Genomic DNA, 13,570 nt, shown 5'->3' on the forward strand with positions numbered 1-13,570 from the left:
GGGCTATGCTTGGGCTGGGTGGGGCGGGGTGGGAAGTGGTAGCAGTGCTGGGAGGGGGGGCCGTGAGGGGCTGGAGCCACCCCAAAATTTGCCTTGGCTTTCCTTCTTCCCCATCCCCCCCCGCCGTCCCTCCCTCCCAGCTCCACTGGCTGCTCAGCATCATCCTGCAAACCCTGGCCCAGCCCCCACCAGGAAGAGGCTGGCGCAGCCTTGAGCCCCAAGTATGCACTGGCAGCCCACTCACCCCACATCTGGGGGGCATGTGCCCCCCATGCCTCCCCCAGGAGTGTGCACAGCAGCAAGAACTGCCTGCCCCACTGCCCAGACAAGCCACAGCCTTGGCTGTGCAGCATCTGCCCCTCTCCTTCCCTCTCTGAGGGGGCCTCAATCTGTGCTCCCATGCCCCTCCCCCCCCCTTTCCCCAACAGACTTACCAGCTGGACGCTGCTCTCCAAGCTGTTGGGCTGCATATCAGCAATCCTATCAGTATTGGCTAATATGGCTCATTAATAGCGTTGTATTCTCTGTAACCTAGTTGCATTCCCCTCCTCACCCCCATCCCTCTAATGCTAGTCCCTCACTCGGGCGACTTGTATTTCCCTACTGGCTTTTGTCATCTTTTTGGATTCACAATCCTAAACATCTACTGATAAAATTTAATTGGCCATTGGTATTGGCCCAAAAAATCATTATTGGTGCATCCCTAACAAGGAAACTAAAAATATTGGCAGTGGTTGGTCACAAGGTGGCAGAGTATCTCAAGGAGTTGGGAATCTGTGGCCAGTCCCACAGGAAATGCTCTTTAAATGTCAGAAGTCAAACCCAAGCACTGGTAGTTGCCTTGCTGCTGAGACATGTTTTCTCTCTCCCACCAGCTGATCGGCGAGGAGGAGGATGTGAGTGTGTACGACATTGCTGACCACCCTGACTTCCGCTTCCGCACCACCGACACTGTGATTCGCATTGGCAATTCCGAGGGAGCTTTGGCCAAGGATGATGAAGTGAGTTTTGGGTGTACTCTATGGCTTAGCTCAGCCGGTAGTCACCGACTGGGATTTTCAGAAATGGGCCATGGAGCAGTAGGACTCCAAGCCCCATTTGGTCACCTAGATCCCATGGCCTCTTTTTGACAAACTCAGCCTGGATATTGTCTGGATACCAGTGCAGTCTTTCCCCCTACTCCGGGGGGGAAAGAGTACCATGTTCAGAGTCATCCACCCTTGAGTCCTAGGTTCTTGGTTAAAACAGCAGAAGGAAGGGAGGTGACATGATGAGACTTAGAGGGTTTTCCAGCTGTAATTTAAAACTGTTGAGCACTTGCTTAGAATGCTCCACTAAGGCGTCAACGCGGCTTCCAAGGTGGGGAAACTCAGTGGGTTCCCAAATGGAGAGACGGTTAACTTCCATCTCGAGCTAGCAATGGTTGTTTTCCATGAGGAAGTTCAAGTTCTTATTATACATTTAGTTTCTGTCCCGGGGTGTGCAATTATTTCGGGCAGAGGGCCGCTTACTGAGTTTTGGCAAGCAATCGAGGGCTGCATGACAGGCAGCCAGGGGCAGATAAATATTAATTTTCTAAATTTTTTAGGGGTCCTGCAGGCCGGATAGAATGGCCTGGCGCGGCGCATGTGGCCTGCCCCTGTTCTGTCCTCTAAGGAGTGAAGCAGTCTCTTCTGGGTGAGGGAGAGCAAAGCTTTCCTTTGGGGCTGTGAGGGGCAAAGGGAGACTTTGTTGGAAATGGACTTCCTTTCCAGAAGGCTGATGGTCTTACAAAATCATAAAAGCAATTCCTATGTTAAGATCTTGTATGAAAAGGAAGTTCTTTCTTGCTGGCAGTATATTTATGATGTGTTTGAGCATGAAAATCCATCTCGCCTGGCATGCATAAGGCTTGTTCCAGAGTAAGAAGATCCTTATTATTTGGGCCTCAGGAGGCTGTGTGGCATGAGGTTTTTCTCATGTCTGTTCCTTATTTTTTCTTTCGTGTCACAGAATTGTGGGGCTCCGGAAATGCTGTCCTTTTTGTATTTCTTTTCCCCAAACTGAACAGGCTTTAAAATCAGAATACCTAAAATGACCACGAGGTGGCACGCTGGTTCAGAAAGAAACTAGCAGGGTTCTGTTTATTCAGGTTAAGCTATCAAAAACGCTTTCTCTTTTAAGAGGCTGGAGCTTCGTAACGGAGCTGACATTGATCAGAAGCTGTCATAACATGGGCCACGCTTCTCCTGAAGCAGTGATATTCTAATCTGCAAGGCAGCAGTCCACAAAGACCTTGGGTGCTTGCAAGTTCTCCTTCAGCCTTTCTATGCCTGTGACTGCCCGTATTCTCACTGTTCCCCTACATAACACTTGCCTTTGGGTGGGGGCTAAGGTTATGTGCCTCAGTTAGGCAGAGAATTTATTCCTCAGATCCCTCATTCTACATATATATGGTCCAAGACACTGTGACACTTTACCCTTACTTCTTTAGCCATCCGTGGGACAGGTGGCTCGTGTTGATGTGAGCAGTAAGGTGGAAGTAATCTGGGCTGATAACTCCAAGACTATCATTCTTCCTCAGGTAAGGTCCACAGTGGTCACTGTAACTTGAAGTTGGATAACATGCCCTGTCTTTGGTTTGTTGAAGCAACAAGCATTCTGGACTCTATATAAAAATGAATGTTGTCGTACTCCCTGCTTACCGTCACCTCTGTCTGGTGATATAACCACCTGCTTCGGGAAGTCTTGACCTGCAGTGCTTGGTCTTGTTCTTTGGTGCCTCTCTTCCCTTTGAAAACAAATTCTGACTCACTTGGTAGGTTCACATTTGCTGCCTCTTTGTGCAGGGAAGATAGTTTTGTCTGGACTGTTGCACTACAGGCCAAGTCTCCCTCTTGCATACCTACACACGTGCATGCAGCTCTGGCAGTGTGTTTTGTCCCTGGCCCATAGCACCCCCTGCTGTTCTGGTCGTGGTGCTGTTATGCAGTCGGTGCTTGAGGAAATACTCTGTTAGGAGACCAGCACCAGTAGCCCTCAGTCCTGACCTGCAGCATGCCTTGCTGCTGTAGGCCAGAGTCCCTACCCTGTTTTGCTAAGTATGAGTCTAGCCTGCAAACACTGATTACTGTCTGACCACTGCTAAGCTCTTACAGTACATGAGATGAGGTTTTGCATTTAAAAATCAAATCCACTGGGATCCCAGTTAGAGCCCTTAAATAATGATCTGCTGTTGGATTTGAACTCAAATCTCTCCCAAAACAAAGTGGTGAAGGTGAGCAGAGGATATAAAATCTAGGTAGAACCAGTGTGCTAATCCACGTACGTAATTAACCCCAATATGTCACCTTCCACTTCTTTGTTTCCAGGTCCTTCACGCTGCCTAATGCTTCATTATTTTGTCTCTGTTTTCAGCCTGCCTCTCTTCCCCCTGTCATGTCTAATGAGCACAGCCATAACTAAAGTGCCTCTGTAGGGTCCCACCCCTGTCAGACTGGCACAGAATGCCATTGCCTCCGCTACAGAGGCTCACTGGTGTGTGGAAACAGTTGATGAGGAAGATTTTTTTTAAATGAAGCAGCTCTGCATTAATTACAGTAGAATAGTCAATGCCCGCACTATGGAAATGGAATAGGATGTTACAAAGCAGGCTGCTGTCTCCCTTCCCCCTATCGTCACATGGCTACGACTCGCATCAGAATCAACAGTCTGGTGTGTGCTCCACAAAGGGATGTGCTCTCTTTCTCATGGGGTCCAGCTCTGTGCTTCTGGAGCAGCTACAGCTGCATCATAGTGCTCCCCTGGATTCTGCCTGCACTCTTAATTACAGCAATCAGGGAGATATTAAGGGACAGTGTTATCTCTCGATTAAATGCCAGTGTTCGATCCCTATATGTTTGCCCAGAGAGTAGCTGTCTGGGCACTTTATTTTTAGATCAGACAAGAGATTGCATAACTGGCTAATAAATTAGCCTCTCAGCTCAAATTTGGGGCAGGCCACATTGGGCAGTGAGTCTGGAAGGCTTTGGTTTAGTTCCCCCAGGTCACTTACTCTCTGCTCTGCAGCTCACAATGGGAGTCTTGTTTAGGAGGGGCCTGGGACTGGGGTGGATCAGTGCTGGTGCAGCTCATGATTTTAAGGCTTCTTGGTAGGACTGTGTGTGGAGAGGACTTGTACAGTATGTCTGCAAGCCAGGGTTAGCTGCTGCTATCAGGTTCTCTGGAGCATGTGCTACAGAGACTTTGCAGTTATCATTCCAACTTTCAGAAGGTCACGGGTAAAACTGCCCATCACAGTGAAGCTGTACAAAATTCTTCTCAGCCCGGAGCTATTGGCCGTTGCGACATAGAGGCAAATTTGTGCCTGAGCTGGGCAGCTTTGCAAGGCTGCCTCTGAGACTCAATACACCAAGGAAAAGAAAGAGTGTATGATTGGGAGGATGGGGAAACCAGTTGTTCAGCACGGGGACTGGCAAAGAGCAGTGGGAAGAACACAGCTCTGAGAGCCAGTTGAGCAACTGAAGTGAGACTTCCTTATCCCAGTTGAACCTTAAAAAGCCATAAAGTCAGGTCACTATGATCAGGAGTAAATTGTAGCAAAGCTCTGAAAAAGGCTATGTACCACAGGAGAAGGTAGTAACATGTGCCTGTTCTGGCTGGTTCAGCCTTGTGTTGGTGGAGGTCTAGAAGGCAACCAGCCAGGTTGGGTATTTGTTCTTGGGCAGTAAAAGCAGAAATGGAGCATGCAATGCTAATACAGTTTTCAGAAATGCCAGAGTGTCTGCTCTGAAGTTCCAGACTGCATGCACACTCTAGTCTGCTGCTGAATTCCCAGCTTCTGGCACTGCTGTGACCTTAATAGTTGCACTTGTTATCCAGAATATCCTGCTTTGAAGGGAAGAATACTGACTCAAAACCTAGCGCATAGGAAGCTTGTGAGCCTGGCACATAGAGCAAACCAAAGCCACCTTGTGTAGGTAAAAAAGAGAACGGCCCAATAGGAAGAACGCATTTGCAGTGTCCCATTTCTGACTACTTGTATGATGGTAGAGACTGATCTGTGTCCAAGTGAAATGTCAGTAACCATGCATGGCTCACCCCTACTTCTTGTTTTCTGGTTTGATTCTGGTCTCCTTTAGCACTTGTACAACATAGAATCAGAGATTGAAGAATCGGACTATGATTCTGTGGATGGCAGCACCAGCGGGGCATCCTCAGATGAATGGGAGGATGAAAGCGATAGTTGGGAGACAGACAATGGCCTCATGGAAGATGACCACCCAAAAATCGAGGAAGTAGAGCCAGAAGAGCCAATAGCAGAAGAGGTAAAAAAAATAGAGGAGCAAGTGCAGGGTGCTGTGGCGATGGCAGTGCCAGATCTAACTGCAGAGAAGGTTGGAAAAGAAGGAGCTCCAAAGAGCTTCCGGGAGTTGAAAGAGGCCATCAAGATCTTGGAGAGCCTAAAGAACATGACCGTAGAGCAGCTGCTGACTGGCTCTCCCACCTCCCCAACTGTGGAGCCCGAAAAACCCACACGGGAGAAGAAGTTCTTGGACGACATCAAAAAGCTTCAGGAAAATCTGAAGAAGACCCTGGATAATGTTGCCATTGTGGAAGAGGAAAAGATGGAAGCCATGGTGGAGACGGAGAAGAAGGAAGAAAAAGTGGAGGTGCAGGCACCGGTGAGGTCTGAGTGGCCCAGTGAGACGCCAGTGTTGTGCCAGCAGAGTGGAGGCAAGCCTGGTGTCACCTTCACCAGTGCCAAAGGGGAGGTCTTCTCTGTGCTGGAGTGTGCCCCAGGTGAGTGAGTCTCAGCCAGGATGACGGACTTGTCCCTTCACTGCCTTGCCAGGTTGTCATTGCCCCGCTCAAACTGCTTGCTCCTCTAAGGAGGGAGTATGGTGCTCCACCCTTGGGATGCTCAAGTTAATTGGGAAGGGGTAATTAAACAGGGCTGCTCTTTTTAGAACAGTCTGGTCTGGGAACCAAATCTGGCTCTGCTGTGTAGTAGCACAGAGCACTGTCACCAGTTGTCTTTTTTGTTTTGTTTCGTTTTGGTTTTTTCTGTGGTGTAGATTCCCTTCTTTTGCCCCTTGTCTCAGCCAGGAGCTTAGCTGAGAAGTAGAGTTTTGCAGTCAACAATCCACGAGCATGAAGTTTCTTCAAACTAGTGTAGTGTAGAGGTGGATGGGGACTGAGAGGCAGAATGGATATTGTCACATGTACCTCCTGGCACTGGTGGCCTTTGCTCGCTTAAGCAAAGACGGACAGTTCTGGGATGCATTGGTGGCAGCATAGCTTAAGACATTGGGTGGATTGATCATCTTAGACGGGACAGATGGGAAAACTTGGCTCAGCCTTGTTTTGAATGTGAATAAAGAGAGGTTGTTATCATAACTCGTCAGTCAAGATGGGAGATTTTGTACCCGAGATGTCTCAGTAGGGTTGTGTGTTGACACTTGCTGCAAACAAAGTGGCTTGACACCTTTAGACAACAAGTCGTGTGACCCCTTCCCAGCTTCTCTGCTTAGCCTCTTGCCATGATGCCGCTTGGGTTTTGGAGGGGGGGAACTCTATTTGAGGGTGTATGACCTTGTGTTTGGAGGAAAGTTGCTTTAATCAGCTGCAATTTCTCTGACCCTTTAGACACTCACGCCTTTAAGAAAATGGAATTCCAGCCCCCAGAAGCCAAGAAGTTCTTCAGCACAGTGAGGAAAGAAATGGCGCTGCTAGCAACCTCGCTGCCTGATGGCATCATGGTCAAGACATTTGAAGACAGAATGGCAAGTCCATGTGCCCCAGTTCCCATGTGTTATTGCTCGGCTTAATGCAACCTGATAGCTAAGGCTGGGCAGGATATGCAAAACATTAATCCCCAGTTTTTGAACTCATTAGGGTTATAATTACAGTACATTGGCTCCTTTGGCATTTCTAATGACCAACGTTTTACAGTTGATAGATAGTGTTAGGGACCAACAGTTTACAGCTGGTTCTGACTGGATCCCTCTCTCCCACCACTATGATGGTCCAGGAATTGAGAAACAAAGATTTTTTTGTGGGGGTGACATCTTTTATTGGACCAACAGCTTGCTTGGGATGACGTTAGACAAGCTTTCAAATTCAAAGTGCTTTTTATCAGGTCTGACCTGAATGCAGAATACATTGCATTTGAAAGCATGTCTGGTGTCATCCCAACCATGCTGTTGGTCCAATAAAGGATATCTCCCCAAAAGTCCTTGGTCTGCAGTGTAATTAGGCTGAGATGGAAATGTGGGTAAAGCGCTACCAAGGTAGTGACTACTGACTAGATGAAGTGGCATTTTTCATGAATCCCTGCTCCTCCCTTGAAAACTTTATTCCAAAGTATGTGCTCGGAACTGTGGTGTGGAAAGATGAGGACTGATGCTCAGCCCTTCTGATGGGTAAAGTCCACAGCACAAATCCAGTTACTTGTAGGCCTGGGGAGGTCTAAACAACTTGAGCTACTTCTTCCAGGACCCCTAGTTAGTACTGAGTTCATTAAAGCCCCTTAATCTCTTCAGTCTTCCCTTTCCCTCACAAACACAGTACTCACATTTCCATATGGAGCTCAGAATCTTTGTTTGGGAAGAGGATGGTTCACCCAGTCTCTTGAGGTCTCTAAGTCCCATGTGCTGACGCTTCCTCTCTTCACAGGATCTTTTCTCAGCACTTATCAAGGGGCCCACACGCACACCCTATGAAGACGGCCTCTTCCTTTTTGATATCCAACTTCCCAACATCTACCCTGCAGTCCCTCCTCTCTTCCGCTACCTCTCCCAGTGCAGTGGGAGACTGAACCCCAACCTGTATGACAACGGCAAGGTGTGCGTCAGCCTTCTGGGGACATGGATCGGCAAGGTAATACTGTCCTCAGTCTCTCTCTGAGATACCAGGCTGTCCAGATAATCCAAGCTTTGGTGACTAGGCAGCTATCTCCATTTTTGTCCTTGGGGCCAAACTGGTAGATGAGGATCAAATCTTGATGTAGGGTCAAGGTCTAAGTGCATTGAGCTTTGAACTGTGCCTGAAAACAGGGTTTGGCAGAGCCAAAGCATAGTGTATATATAAGAGAAAAAAAGCTACTGCAGAACCTACATTTGACCCTTGGCTCTCAGGGCTGAGAGAATCTGGGGAGCATCATGGGAGGACCTCTGCCATTTTGTTCAGGTCCCTCCAGCACTGGAACATTAGTTTGGCTGTTCACTGCAGTTTAACTGGAAGGTAGGTTAGCTAGGACCACAGAGGCACAGTGAGTTAGGGGGTGATGCTAGTTAACTCTTGAACAGCTGAGATTGAAGGGAGTGTGGGTGGGTTTGTGGGCATTTGATATGATCTCCACATTTGGACATAATTAGTCTGTCCAAGGGCAGGTGCTACAAATGAGACTGCAGGTGTGTGAGCAGCTCTGTAGAGGAAGCCAGATGAATGCTCTCTTCCTTGAAGTCTGAATTATACCTACAGCTCCTTCAGAGACTGAGGTTTGGGGCAGCAAATGCTTGAGTGCACCTTGATCACTGTTGGCCACAGCCCAAAGGCTGGCACCTCTCTCTCTTTCAGTATAAAGTGCTGGAAAGATTTAAAAAAAAATGTCTAGTCATGCTCCATTACTCATGGTTCATTATAATGCGCGTGTGTGTGTTTTCCAGGGAACAGAGAGGTGGACCAGCAAATCCAGCCTTCTGCAGGTGCTCATTTCCATTCAAGGTAAATGCAGCTGAAGAGGCTGACTGTGGGGAGGGAGTAGGGAGGTGACCTTCTGGAGGGGATGATAGGAAGTCACGATGCCATGGAAAGAGAGCAGGTCCTCTCTTGTCCAGTCAGACCCTTCTTTCCCTTGTTGGGCTCTGTGGAGGAGGCTGTTGAGCCAGCAGTCCAAGTTGGTGTCCATGTCATCCCTTATATTTTTGACTGCCTACTGTTTCGGCAGCATTAGTGGTGGTTGGCATTTTCCTTGCTATCTTGTGCCAGGGAAGGTGAACCACAGCCACCTCCAGCTGCCAGCTAAAGTCTGAAAGCACTTTTCAGAGTACAGAGACCTGCTAATCCTGGCTCCTCTCCACGTAGCTGTTTATAACCAGTGAGTCACCGGCCCAGCCTACGTGCTGCTTATTTTTACTTGAGCATTGGTCATGTTTACCTTTGTTCCTAAGTTGAGACTAAGCAAGCAGAGGTGTGCCTAACTAAGTCCTGCAGCTGTGGCTTCCTGCAGATCTTTTTACCACTGCTGCCTGACCCAGAGCAGCTGCTTGGTCTTGCACAGAAGTTTTCACCCAAATGGGCTCCAATCTACGAAGTCCAGGGACAGGACCAGGCTTTGGCCTAAGGGCATTTATGCTGAGAACCAGGGTCTCTCTTCCTTGCTCATCTACAAAGTTGTTTCCTCAGGTTTAGGAGGAGAAATATCAAGTGCTGCTTGTCTCCATTCTGAATTTGTTAAAGGAATTTTGTTAATGGGAACATCTTTCCCCTTGTCACTCCTGCTGCCTTACCTTGAGAGATCCCATAGTCTGCAGCACTCAATTAGTGGCATCACTAGCAGGCTGGAAACATTGGTGCCATAGGCATGCTGGAGCAAAACAATAAGCCCTCAAATGGCAATGGGGAAGAACTTGATGTGGGTGACTGGCGGCTTGCAATCAGTTACATCCTGTGGGCAGAGCACGGCTGGACTTGGTGGGTGGACCGGAAAAGGACAAGGCAGGCTGGATGGAAAGGTGTTGTCTGTTCAGCAGCGGCAGGAAGGGGGTCACTTGTAATGACTAGATAGGTTTGCAGGGTGGGGAAAGTGCAGATCTGGGGAATTACTTTTCTTCCTCCACACACCTTTCCTAGAGCTCTTCAGGGCTAACTAGTTCCTGCAGAGTTTTGGCACTACACTTTTTGTATCTAACCTCACCCTTCTACCATACTGTATCCCTCGCTAGTCCAGTTCTGGATGTCCCCCAAGCAGGTGCTCCTGGGGCTTGAAACACAAGACCAGTGCACAACCATCTTCACACAAGTGCCCCAAGCAGTATCATGTGCCAGTTCACCATCTCACAGGGTTTCTGCCCACAATTCCCAAGCGTTACCAGCTCGACATGGCTAACGCGAGGCGTTTTAAGTCGAAAGAGCCTTCTCCAGAAGTAACTTCCCCTGTTGCCTTCCCCCATCCCTGCCATTTGCCAGGTTTGTGCAGCTTGAGGCAATGCAGCTATAGGTGAAGGCTTGAGCTGAGCCCACGGTGAGGAGATACAAGGGGTGCAGAGACTACCTGTCCCTTGAGGCCTGGATGCCACCCAGCAGCATCTCCTCTCCAACCCAGCCCAGCATGGCAGTGTCCCAGGTTTTTAACCCTTTCCTCTCTCCTTCCTTCTGGCAGGGCTGATCCTAGTGAATGAACCTTATTACAATGAGGCCGGGTTCGACAGTGACCGGGGCCTGCAGGAGGGCTACGAGAACAGCCGCTGCTACAACGAGATGGCCCTGATCCGTGTGGTTCAGTCCATGATGCAGCTACTGCGCAGGCCCGTGGAGGTCTTTGAGCACGAGATCCATGAGCACTTCTGCTGCAATGGCTGGCGCCTGGTCAGCCGGATAGAGTCCTGGTTGGAGACCAATGAGCTGGTGGAGAGGAGCCATGAACAAGCCAATGGAGCAGATTCCTCCTCTCTCCTTTCTGCGTGCGGTGCCCTGGCTGAGAGCCCGGGAGGACCCATGGAGTCACTGGATGAGTATGGTGGCCCTCTAGAACAGGGGGCAGCAGCGGCAGAGCTTTCCGACTCGGCGCTTGATGGGAGAGAGGAGCTGGATGACTCGGGCTGTGGGGCCTCCACACTCGCAGCCGGTGACCTTCATCAGTATTCAGACTCGGAGAGCACAGGCCACACCCAAGAGGCAGCCCTGGCCAGAGACCTAACGGACGAAGGGAAAACTGCCCAGGACTCTGCCTTGCAGCCAAGTGTGAAACCAAAGAAAAGGAGAAAGAGCTACAGGAGTTTCCTCCCTGAAAAGAGCGGTTACCCTGACATCGGGTTCCCCCTCTTCCCCCTGTCTAAGGGGTTCATCAAAAGTATCCGTGGTGTCTTGCAGCAGTACCGGGCTGCCTTAGTAGAGGCCAATATCCCCGAGTGGAGAGAGGACAAATAAACCATCGGGTTAGGGACAGACGGGCACAGAGGAGATGGGAAAGGCAGAAAGGAAATGGAGCAGCTGTCGGTACACCAATAAATTGGCTTCTCTCACCTCAGCCTCTCTTCCTCAGCTGGTTTGCTGTCATGAAGGTGATAGCTCCCATCACTCATTCCTGGCACTTTCCTTCCTTCTCCCAGAGAAGGTTGTCTGAATAGCTCTTCACCGCCATCCCCCGCACTGCCCACAGTCCCAAAGTATAAGGAGCAGAGACTTTTCTGTTGCACCCAGCAATCTGGAACTGCCCACCACTTCCTGAGCATCTCTGTGTGCAGCGAGGGGGCTTTCTTTCCCCACCCACTATACCCTGGGTGCTTTGTCTGCCAGTTTAGTTCTGCTTGGGGATGGAGCCCAGGAGATGCGATTGGTATGGCATGCAGTGATGAAAGGCAGTTTCCTCCCTGTTCACTGTTTGTTTTTTTTCCTGCACAGCTGGATCTCATGGTGGGTTTTCTGTTGGTTTTTTTTTTTTTTGGTTTTTTATAATAGTCTATACAAGCCTGAGAACATGCAGACACTAGACTGTGGCTAGGTCAGTCTCCTACATGCTACTGTGTTGCTTTCATCTATGCCTTCCTCATAGTTCTTCACAGGAAAATGGATGGCTCCCCCGCTCTGGTACCTATGATTTAGAAACCGAGTGCTGTATGAGCTGTTTGTTCTGCCCAGGACAATACCCTGCCACTCCCTTTGGGTGTCTCTTCTGGAAGTAGATTCAGCCATCTCTGCTATGTCCTTTTCTCTAGACTAGGATGAATTTCCACTCCCACTTCCTGCCTCGCCCCCCGCCAACACCTTGCACCTTGTACAGGATTCAGGTTCCTCCTGGCACTACTTAGCAAGGCATCAGAGCCCTCGAGGTTGGCCACCTGCCATGTATTCCTACCTGCATTGCTGTATCTCTGGCCCAATCGATCAACTGCACAGATAGATCTAGGGCAAGTTGCATCTCCAGCAGCTCTGGTGCGACTGTAAAACCTGCTGCAGCCTTCCCTTGTCCATTTTGACTGCTGCTGATGGATTTCCCCAGGCCAGTAGCTATTTTTGAGCCTAGAGCAACTATAGATCATTGTGAAATGACTCCAAGCCTGCTGCAGCATTGGGAAATGGGTCACGCTAACACAGTACCTTTGAACAAATGCAGCTTTTAGCCTGGACCCTTGTGGGTCTCTCTTCCTGCTTCCTAACCATGCATTAACCCCACCAGGAGTTTCGTATGATGGTCTGAGCAAAATGTGGGCAGTAGCATGAACGAGAGAGAGCATGTGCGTCCTTCATTCCCTCTGCAGTGCTGCTGCGTAGCCATAGGAAACTACTGGCCAGACCTGTGCATGCTCTAGCAGCAGAGAGGGGCTTCCACTGGCAGTCTCGTCCTTCAGAGGACATGCAGTAACAGTGACAAATGCCTGGGACTGTTGTTTCTAGGCTGTGGGCATCTTACTCAGGACTTCTGCAGGCTGCCTCCTGCACACTGCTGGAGAACTTGAATCCACCCCCTACTGGATTTGGCACCTCCATGTAGTGGGGAAGCACATTCCCTGGGGGTGCTATAGTCCTGTATGGACGCTGAGCGAAGCTGGTCTTCCAGCCTAGGCAGTAAAAGGACGAGGGCTCAGGGGAAAGTCGAACTCTCCTGACTAGCCCTCCAGCCCCTGCCCAAGCTGGTGGATGGGCTGCTTGGTTCAAAGCAGGGTGTGACAGCTTCATGGTCAACTCTCTGCTGGCTTTGTGGGCTCGGTGCCCCAGTGAGAAGTAGCGTTTTATCCTTTTTGAATATTCATAAGGCTGCCCCTGCTTCCAGTGTCTTTGAGAACAGGATTTGGCCCCTGAGTGTGGACTGGGGCAGGGGGAACATCAGTAGGGGTTCCTGGGGTAATGCGCTGGCCTTTTTGCCGCTCACTAGGGGAGTGTTGTTTTGGGCCTGCCCACGGACTCCCTGCTCTCTACCTTGATGCTTCAGACCCTCCGTATGAATTGGCAAGCTTGCCCAGGAGAGCCGTGGGCTTGGAGCAGAGGGTTGTGGAGAGGCCGCGTGTTTGGATTGAGCTGCAATGTGACGTTGCAGGGTGATGGGGCACGTGCTGTGAGTGGCTTGCAGTAGATCCAGATACGAAGCTAATTAGCTTCTGTGAGCAAGAAAATGGACTCCAAAGGAGGGAGAAGGCGTGAAGCGGGCAGGGGGCAGGAATGGGAACTGAAGGTGCCATGTGGGCACGCGTGCGAGAATTGGTGTAGGGTGCCCAGTTCCACAAATTACCAGACATGTTATTCACTGCAGCCGGCAGACAGTGACCTTCAGACGCTCATTTCCTTTGGTGCGTCACTGCATTCCTCGCATGCATGTGGCGATCTCCACTCCCGCGGAGCACGGGAGAGGGAGAGGCGGGATGGACAAGCT

At 49.9% G+C, this 13,570-nt stretch overlaps 1 protein-coding gene across 1 annotated transcript in view; it reads left to right on the forward strand.

The window, feature by feature from the left end:
* The window catches only part of UBE2O (ubiquitin conjugating enzyme E2 O), a 111,866-nt gene extending 98,586 nt beyond the window's left edge, over positions 1-13,280 (forward strand). The window contains exons 14-20 of the mRNA XM_019501610.1: positions 876-1,001; positions 2,474-2,563; positions 5,121-5,781; positions 6,628-6,764; positions 7,657-7,860; positions 8,649-8,706; positions 10,364-13,280. Of these exons, the coding sequence (XP_019357155.1) occupies positions 876-1,001; positions 2,474-2,563; positions 5,121-5,781; positions 6,628-6,764; positions 7,657-7,860; positions 8,649-8,706; positions 10,364-11,130 (2,043 nt within the window). The 3' untranslated portion in view covers positions 11,131-13,280. The remainder of the gene's footprint in view (positions 1-875; positions 1,002-2,473; positions 2,564-5,120; positions 5,782-6,627; positions 6,765-7,656; positions 7,861-8,648; positions 8,707-10,363) is intronic.
* The last annotated feature ends 290 nt before the right edge of the window (positions 13,281-13,570 follow it).

The sequence above is a fragment of the Gavialis gangeticus genome, unplaced genomic scaffold, assembly GCF_001723915.1.
Source record: "Gavialis gangeticus isolate Ggan-Ray unplaced genomic scaffold, GavGan_comp1, whole genome shotgun sequence".
Classification (NCBI taxonomy): domain Eukaryota; kingdom Metazoa; phylum Chordata; order Crocodylia; family Gavialidae; genus Gavialis; species Gavialis gangeticus.